The 10,318-nt window shown below is 41.5% G+C and overlaps 1 protein-coding gene across 1 annotated transcript in view; it reads right to left on the bottom strand.

Moving 5' to 3' along the window:
* Positions 1-1,242: 1,242 nt before the first annotated feature.
* The window catches only part of LOC124616499 (chondroitin proteoglycan-2-like), a 52,257-nt gene continuing 43,181 nt past the window's right edge, over positions 1,243-10,318 (bottom strand). Inside the window, exon 4 of the mRNA XM_047144810.1 lies at positions 1,243-2,301. Coding sequence (XP_047000766.1) covers positions 1,243-2,301 — 1,059 coding nt within the window. The remainder of the gene's footprint in view (positions 2,302-10,318) is intronic.

The following is a 10,318-nucleotide window of genomic DNA, read 5'->3' as shown; positions in this document are numbered from 1 at the left end:
CAGAAATGTTATTTCCTGCAGACTATTGCCTCTTGGAAGCGTTCCTCTAGCGTACGCTGTACATAATGCAGGGAAAAGTGTTCATATATTTACGCACTTAACGTCTTCTTAAGTGCAATAATGGGGCCATAATTTGGTCTTGAAAACACCCCCATACCTTAACACCAACTAATCCGTACTTCATTGTTCGAACGACACCAGGTATACGCCAAGTAAAACCCATTACATCCGATTTCAATAGAGTATAGCGTCCTTCACTATTCCAAATCACTCTTTTCGGCGCAACTCAGCATCAACAAACAAAAAGAATAAATTCATAAGTTGATGTATAAGTGGAACAGAACCTGAGAGTTTTCGGTTATACGAGCACAGTAAGGTGGATGAGGGAGGTGAAATCCAGACTTTTTTAAAAATATGGACAGGGGAAAGAAATTAGAGCCGAACTAAGTGTTTTCAGCATCACAACACACTCTAACATATCTGTTTTCTTTGACCAGTGTAAGTATTTAGGATACTGTCACACGAATCGCTCTGACGTATAAATTATTCATAGCTATGGTGTGTGTTGCAACGCCAATTGAAGAAAATCCCCGTACACACGGGCGGAACTTTGAATTACTCCAATAACTTAATTCGTTCATGTTGCAATATGCAGGAATATTTTAATACTTGCAATATCTCCGGCCGAGAATGACCGTATATTAAAGAAATGCCTTATTTAAAACTGATTTCAGTTTCCTGTCGAATGGAAAAATCTGCACCTAGTAAAAGTCTTTTGAATTTATAAAATGAAGTAATACAATATTTTTAAAGGCAGTACAGAATAATCAGAACACTGATGTAAACGACTGTTTCCTAAAGTAAATGATCTTTCTCTCATTACACGTTTCTTCGTAGTTTCAGTTTTTAGGATTAACGTGTAATACGCCCAACTGATGACATGTAATCATCTTACAGGCGTTATTATAACGGTGACAGTAGACACACAGTTTCCGGCATTTAATAAAAGACAAAACAGGGATATACGTAAGATGATATTTATTCTGACATCTCGACGCAACAGTATTTTCATGGTTAAAATTATATAAAAAAGTAATAAATTAATATTATTATTACATGTAGTTTTCGATTAAAACTGGACAACGCAGATAAACCAACAATCTCAAATATTCATGTAAACAAGCAAACGGAACAAATATTGCAGATCTAGCAGACATCTTCTTAATGCAGTCCTTGATAAACCTAGACAGAACAACCAGCATGTCCAGGGTAATCACACACCCTCAGCTCGGCGTTGTACTGCAGACCAGCTGGGCACGGGATCAACCAGGCTACACCGTTCTCGTCGCACTTGTAGAAGCTGTTACAGTCACTGGGGTTAGGCAGCTGGGTGACGTCGTCTGGATTCCAAGGTGGACAGGTGGGAGCATCTCCGTCTGGTTGCTGTGGGCTTTCACCGTTACTAGAGTCAGCATTTCCGTTGTTCTGGTCGCCATCAGAGGATTCGTCACCAGATGGGTTACTTGGAGAAGCTGATGATGAGCAGCCAGCACTTTCAGGATAATCACAGACTCTCAGCTTGGCATTGTATTCAAGACCAGCTGGGCACGGTATGAGCCAAGCCACACCATTCTCGTCACACTTGTAGAAGGAGCTGCAATCACTGGGATTAAGAAGCTGGGTGACGTCCTCTGGATTCCATGCTGGGCAACTGGGAGCATCTCCAGTTGGCGGTTGTGGATTTATGTCACTGCCTCCCTCTGAATTTCCGTCATCCTGCTCTCCCTCGGAAGGAGTATCATCAGGAGGGTTGCTTGGTGAGGACGACGTCGAGCAACCAGCATTTTCTGGGTAGTCACACACCCTCAGCTCTGCATTGTACTCTAGGCCGGCTGGGCATGGAATAAGCCAGGCAACGCCGTTCTCGTCACACTTGTAGAAGCTGCTGCAGTCCTTCGGATTGGGAAGCTGAGTGACGTTCTGTGGATTCCATGGTGGGCAAGTGGGGACGTCGTCAGATGGTGGCGCAGGTGAAAATCCACTGTCGTTTGAGCCACCGCCAGTTTCACTGCCATCGCCTGATCCTCCACCAGTTCCATTGTCGTCATCAGCAGGATCAGACGAGGATGAGGAGCAGCCAGCTCGGTCTGGGTAGTCGCACACCCTCAGCTTTGGATTGAACTCGAGGTTTGCTGGGCATGGGATGACAGTTGCAACGCCTGATGGCTCGCACTGCAAGAAACTCCTGCAGTTGTTCGGGTTCGGGAAAGGGCCCGACGCTCCCTGGCATGTTGCACTCACCTGAAAGAAATTTGTTTTCAGCGTGCTCAGCTCATTAAGCAGATAGCAGTGCTTTTAATAATTCTTCTATTTCATTGTTAATTAGGTATGGAAATAGTTTATGTGCACACGGAGCGACATTGCGTGTTGCTAAAAAGTAATTACGAAATTTAATATATTGGATTTTCTTCCGTTTACGACCTATTGTTATTGGTATGCACCTCATATGTAAGCCTATACCTAGATCTTAGTTTTTGCCTGAGACTGTAGTAGTCACATAGAGGATATAATCTAGTGGCTCACATAAAATCTTGTAGTGAAGTACCTGCTCGAATTGAGGCATGTCCATTAGTAAGGCAAATGAATGATTTCCACTGCGTTATCGAGATCGAAGCGATCGATTTAGATAACACACAACTGTGATACTTTTCCGTTTCACGGACTCACCAGCATAGTTTATGATTCTTAGTTTCGTATGTAGCTGATTCAAAATATGTATAAGGCTTCTAATTTACGACCAAGGACAGGCAGACTACCTGTGTCCCTAACAAGAGACTATATTTTGTTCTTTCTTTCAGTTAATAGCTGCATGTTTCATTAAAAATGTTGAACGTTTAGGACTCGAAAATCTTTCCAGCAATGGAGGATGTATAAAGCTTGCGCCGTGGGGGGGGGGGGGCATACGCAGAAACCGCGCTGTCGTTTTCCCATTGCGAAAACGGTGTGATTTGCTTTATGTCCAGTAGTGCGTGGTCATAGACTAATGTCCAAGAGTGGAAATATTACAGGAACGGGTAAGTTTGTAAACAGTTCGTTTGCCGTCATTGTTACAGTGCATGACAAAACGGCGCTATTCAAAACCGACGCCGACGCAACAGGCGTGATCGACGGCTGTGGAAGTGTGTACTAGCGAGAAGACGGGCGAGCGTTAAGCGACTTCCCACCCAGATGACCATAGGGCTAAGAACACTGTCTCCTCAGCGACCGTTCAGCGAACATTACTGCGTGTGGGGCTCCGCAGCAGGCTCCTAGTCCTTGCACCGACGCTGACTACTGTTCTTCGACGACGAAGAAATTTGAACGCCTCTACGGCAAGTGGATGTCCACTGAGTGGTGTCATGTGACCTCAGGGGAATCACTTCTTAAGTTCAGTCGGACAGATGGCCGTTCGATCGTCGTAAGGGTCTAATCCGGGGGAGAGAGCGCTATGGTCTTCGGATGTATTCGTCACATTCCCTGGGTGATCACCTCATTCAGGAAGACACGATGGATCAAAGTAAGCACGCATCCACCCTTGGAACCATTTCGTCTCCTACATGCAGCTTGGTTTTCCTCTGCACGATGTTATCTACCAGCAGTCCAGTGCAACGTGCTACACTGCTCGTAGTGTACGTGAGTGACTCGAACAGCACCAGATGAATTTGCCATACTCTTGGCTACCAAACTACCTGGATTTAAACCCAATTGAGATTCTGTGGGACCACTTCGATCGGCTGTTCACGCTGTGAATCTTCAACCTAGAAACCTTGCGTAGCTAGTCACGGCACTCGAGTCTGCAAGGCTCGGCATCCCTGTTGGTACTTTCCCAAACCTCATTGACTTTCTTCCTGTACGTCACCGAGCCGCCCGGTTTGCAAGAGGTTGTTCATTCAGGCTTTTGACAGGTAGTGACAGAGCTGTATATTTTAAACAATGAGTCTTACTAAGTGATGGTTGTTTTGCTTACTAGATGATATTCAGCTACTAGAAAAGTAATCTTTACATAACCAACTCCACTATGTACTGTGAGTATTGCTGGTGAACACTTACCACAGTCATTTTGCGGATGGAAGCTCCACTGCCGCTTCCAATCAAAGTCGCCAGTACGGCAGTCACAAGGAGTGTCAGTCCTGGAAGAATGGCAAAATTATCGCCGCTTCAGTGTAACGACATACCACAGTACTCGTTATAAACTATCAATTTGCCCTCTTAGTAGATAGAAACAATTAATAGCGATCCCTGGGCTGTTCACAAGTTTCATTCACTCGAATAGATAAGATTCATTCCGATTTTGCCACTTGTTGCTCTGAAACTTCATTCTATTATCGCTTTATAGAAAACTGAACAACTGACATCACTCATGGTAAGAAAATTTATACGTAGTAGTATTGATCACAGAGTTTCAGATAGTGGTTTGACATTGTTGCAATTTGGGTACTAGTTGTTATCAACTGGATGTTAAAATATCAAAGGCCTATGCTGAAAAACGAATTCACTCTAACTTCATGGTTTCAGGTGTAATGTCAGCTTGGATGTCTGTTGTAAAGAATAAAAGTCAAGCATTTTCTACGTAAGTGAGATTTTAGAAAGTACACTCTGCCATCAATCGATGATTTGTTTCAGGTCTGTAAAAATGTAAAATGTCTTCATACAAAAGTACCTCACTATGGAAGTCAAAAATGTCAGGTGCTAAAATATTTGGCATTGGCTAAAGGGAAATGTCAGATAATAGAGCACGTCAGAAGTAAAGTTAATTTTCGTAAAGGAATTCTTCCTTGTGACTGCACATCACATCAGAAGATTAGCGTTTAGTGTCAGTGGTGAAGTTAATAGAGCACATTATCGGGTACAACAACGATCAGGAGGGAAATAGACCTTGTTCACTAAAAAGGAACTATCCTGACATTCCCATCAGATTTAGGGAAGCAAAAGGAAACAAATCATATCGGCCAGAGAGAGATTTGGATTTCACTTCTCCCATATGAGAGTCCAGTGTATCAACGACTGTGACAGAACAATGTGCGAGACGTAATTGAAGCTTGTCTTCTAAAAAAGAGATTCAAGTGAACGAAAGGTGTACGTCCGTACGCAGTAAGAGCTGTAGCACTTACCTGTCATGTTCTTCGCCAGACGCTGTGCACACTTGATGCCCTAGGCTTACATTAGTACCTCTTATACACAACATCGCTACTAACGTGTGCGAACGTCAATCAGAACAGTACGAGCGTCAGCAGTACCGATAAAAACAGGATGTGCTGCACGTCACAGTGCTCTCGAGCTGTACATGTCTTATCTGATACCGATAATCACTGTTTGACGACATTCGAACACCTGTAACTCGATTATCACTTGTTACGACCACTTCGATTTTTATTTGTCGCTCATGGCTACTTAAGGAAGATATAACGTCCTTCCTTTCTTCAGTGGCTGGAAAAATCTGCCAATAATTCGACATTGTACGATTCAGTACAGTAGGAGATATTTGGGGGCAAATGCTATTGACATGGTTCATATGTTGAGGGTATGCATGATGTGTAGTAAAATGTCTGTATAAAATTTTAAATGATCTAGAACAGTGGTAGTCAAACTCATCCCTAAAGCTCATTACTGGGCATTCGAGTTTTCATGGCGGGCGGTAGCACGTACAGCTTCTAAAAATTTTCAGTAGGTTTTGAGAAATTAGTATTTGGTAACTATTATTATTGTGTATTTTAACTTGCTATAACTCTGCTATATAAATTTTTAAAGCAAAGTTACTTCCCTACTTTATAAATCACCATTACTTTGGAACTGCTGGGAGGCTAGATAATTTTACTACTAACGGAGGTATAAAAGTGGACGGTGGGTAAAAAAGGTTGACTGCGCATGATGTAGAACATAGTTATATTTTCTAAAGTCAAAAAATATGAGCACTATCCATAATATATCATGAAGAAGATAGGGTCTCACTGATAGGTCGAACGCCTTCCTATGCGTCTGGTAACAGTACGAGTAAGGGCTTCGGACCCGGTGACTTCTCCGTATTTATCTTCCAAACCATTTGTTTCATCTGACCCGAGGAACATAAAATTCTGGTGTTCAACAGTATTAATTTCAAAGTTACTACGCTTCTACGCTAACCGGTTTCGACTTACAAGGCCAACATCCTTCTTTAACGACAGTCAGTTAAAGTCAGTCGAAAACAGGTTAAAGAAATAAGTCAATAATGTACAACATTCACAGTTTCTGTGGTTTTCCTTCGTCGTTGTTCTACCAAGAAGAGACGTAAGGATCAGTTAAAATTAATGAAATACAATGACATAAGACTACGACTATATCTTCTAAATACCTGAAATTTCATATAACTAACATCATCATTTATAAAAATAATTGACCAGACCGTGATTCTAAGTATGATTTCCTGCTTTTCGTCTGCGTCAACAAATTGACTCACTCCCAACCGTTGAATATCGGAGTCTTAGAGCCGTTTCTCTGCATATACAGGGTGTATCATAATTAATGGCATAAGAGCATACAGTTGAAAGTACATGATACTAGAAGCAAAAAAGTCTTAGTAAACATAGGGTCGAAAATGCATACCTTAAGAGCTACAAGACATTTTTCGTCATCAATGCTATGAAACAAATCTCTTCTACTGCAAGCTCTTTGCTTTCGATATTTTGGTAAGTGGCAGTATGGACCAAAACAAGAAAAAATGTGCAGTAAACATGTGCTCTATAATACATACCTTAAAATTTCTGAGCATTTGTTCATTAGAAGAGTTATGTTTCATGTTAGCGAAGATGTAAAAGTGCTCATAGCTCTTAACGCATGCTTTTTACAGCACATGTTTACTGGACATTTTTTCTTGTTTTGGTCCATACTGCCACTTCCCAAAATATCGAAAGCAAAGAGCTTGCAGTAGAAGAGATTTGTTTCACAGTATGAAAGATGAAAACTTGCCCATAGCTCTTAAGGTATGCATTTTCGACCCTATGTTTACAGACACTTTTTTGCTTCTAGTATCGTGTACTTTCAACTGTATGCATTCATGCCATTACTTATGATACACCCTGTATACAGGGTGTTACAAAAAGGTACGGCCAAATTTTCAGGAAACATTCCTCACACACAAAGAAAGAAAATATGTTATATGGACATGAGTCTGGAAACGCTTACTTTCCATGTTAGAGCTCATTTTATTACTTCTCTTCAAATCACATTAATCATGGAATGGAAACACATAGCAACAGAACGTACCAGCGTGACTTCAAACACTTTGTTACAGGAAATGTTCAAAATGTCCTCCGTTAGCGAGGATACATGCATCCACCCTCCGTCGCAAGGCATCCCTGATGCGCTGATGCAGCCGTGGAGAATGGCGTATTGTATCACAGCCGTCCACAATAAGAGCACGAAGAGTCTCTACATTTGGTACCGGGGTTGCGTAGACAAGAGCTTTCAAATGCCCCCATAAATGAAAGTCAAGAGGGTTGAGGTCAGGAGAGCGTGGAGGCCATGGAATTGGTCCGCCTCTACCAATCCGTCGGTCACCGAATCTGTTGTTGAGAAGCGTACGAACACTTCGACTGCAATGTGCAGGAGCTCGATCGTGCATGAACCACATGTTGTGTCGTACTTGTAAAGGCACATGTTCTAGCAGCACAGGTAGAGTATCCCATATGAAATCATGATAACGTGCTCCATTGAGCGTAGGTGGAAGAACATGGGGCCCAATCAAGACATCACCAACAATGCCTGTCCAAACGTTCACAGAAATGTCGCATGTCAACACAAGCACCGAAGTCAACATTACCTTCCTTCAAGAGGGTCAACTGGCGGTGAATCGAGGAAGTACAGTACATACTGACGAAATTAAAATGAGCTCTAACATGTAAATTAAGCGTTTCCGGACACATGTCCACATAACATCTTTTCTTTATTTGTGTGTGAGGAATGTTTCCTGAAAGTTTGGCCGTACCTTTTTGTAACACCCTGTATATGTGTGTGTGCGCGCGCGCGTGTGTGTGTGTGTGTGTGTGTGTGTGTGTGTGTGTGTGTGTTTGTTTGTGTGCTTGTGTGGGTCCGTGTGTGGCGGGTCACAAAAATTGAAATAACATCATTAACTGATACACGGTTAGCTATTTATAGATTAACACTGCTTTAGTTTTTAGAAGGATCAGGTAACGCATTTATATGGAGCAAAAGTGTTTGCGAGCATAATTGATAGATCTTTGGTGGGCTTACTTGAATTTCTCCTGTCCGGAAACTTTTTCGTTTAGTATTTCAGGACTGTCTGCTTAGTCTGTGAAGCCCCATTTAATTAGATTTCTTTTGAATGTTTCTGTCGCGTTTCTGATACGATTCAGTGTTCTACGAATATTCCAGATTGATATATTGGAACCGGACATCTCTTGTGAGGCTACGTAATTCTCCGGGAGGTTGATTCAGATCAATACTACGATATCTCTTGCGGGATTGAAGTCTGCCAGCTCAGCATGAAGTACCGAATAGCGGCTGGCGCTCATCGAAAGTCTGTTCAAACTTTTCTCTATGCTCGTATACAATTCTCGCGATTCCGAATCTGAGAACTCAGCCTCATCGAATAGCTTCCCAAGCATGTAGTCTGCGGTTAGTCTACGTGTGCCATTTAGACATGTATTGATTTCTTCGGTATTTATGGACCATACCATACGGGCATGCATATCCCGCTGTGTAAAAGCAAAGATGATTGCCCAGTTGTTCTTAATACAGGTGGTCTAATTCTCCATTTACTATTCGCTAATTTTCTCAAAATATTGTTCCTGGCGGCAACCTTTCGGTGGGTCTTCTCGCAATGATATATGCATGTCAGTGATCCGTCCAGCACGATACCCAGGTATGTTGTTTTGTCTATATATTCCAGTTTACTATCACTCCAGGAGACGCTCAGCTTTCTGTTTACTCCTTTTGAGCGGAGTTTAAAAGGACTGACTTGTTTTTTCAGGGAGATTTATTTGAGATAGTTCTCTTAGTGATGTTTAACGAGTTTTCCAGTTTTCCTTCTAATTCCCCAGAGCTCTTTTCCTGTGCAGTAACAGCCAGATCACAGATGTACAAGAAATAGGTAGTATGAGGTGATGTTGGTTACTTATTTGTTTACAGATAAAATAAAGGGAGGGTCACGATACTACAATGGTTAAGACCAATCTTTGGCCGACACTATCGACTTTTTCTGTATCCAGGGTTACATAAATCTGTTTTGTGACAGACATTTAGTTATTTTTGTGACCATCCATAAATGTGTTTTAGCGGTTTTTCATGGATATTCGGAGGTTGATGGTATCATATGCAGAATTTACGGCTACCTGAGCTAGACTTGTAATTTTTTGTTTGTTTTCAAATTGTACCTCTATGTGATCTGTAAGGGGCTGGATATTAACCTTTTTCTATTAGTCTCCATTACCATGTTTAGATAGCATTCTTTTGTTTCTTAACGTTTAGACACTAACGTAAATTTAACATCTCGCATTTTACATGGGCGTCAAAGAGTAAGTAGAAATCGTCGACAGATAGAAGCTAGCTGTTACATACAAATAAAACTCTCCATCTTTTAAGTGGTTTACCGAAATCCAGTTCATTATTTTTTTTGTTTATGTAAATCAGAGATTTGTACTTCTAAATACCGTGTTTCACATTTCACATGAATTAGCATGTTAGTAACGTGTCATGAAAAGTTTTCGCGGATTGCGAATACGGTACCACCACAGCTGTACAATTCACTGGAACGAATGAAAATTTGTGCCAGACCGAGACTCGAAGCCGGATTTCCCGCTTTAAAGGAGGGGTCGTCTTAACCACTTCGGATATCTCAGCAAGCTTAAGGGGCAGGCTCATACTTTGACAGTTCGATGTTACAGTACAAAAGCATGGCAACCGATGGAATGTACGATTTGTTCCGATCAGTGCTTTCTGAGGGCTTGGGTCGATGTGTCTCTAATTCGGGTGTACGTGGCACAATAATATCTTTCAGAATAAACTATATACAAGGTGTGCGAGCAGAAAAATTAGTTAAAAACGTCATTCTAACACCAGAATTTGCCGTATGGAAACAATGGAAGAGCAAGTGTAGCAGAAAGGAAATTACAGTAAGCACTTACCTGCGTATCAATTTTAATTAATTTTATTCAATTAATATTTAGCTGTGTATTTCACATTTAAACACCGGACGATTACGAATAGGGAAATGAGTTAATGCAAGAAAATTGCGAACACTGGCCCAGCAAACAAATAATAAGTGATCCTCATATGACCTGAACGT

The sequence above is a fragment of the Schistocerca americana genome, chromosome 5, assembly GCF_021461395.2.
Source record: "Schistocerca americana isolate TAMUIC-IGC-003095 chromosome 5, iqSchAmer2.1, whole genome shotgun sequence".
NCBI lineage: Eukaryota > Metazoa > Arthropoda > Insecta > Orthoptera > Acrididae > Schistocerca > Schistocerca americana.
This window is presented reverse-complemented; position numbering and strand designations above follow the sequence as displayed.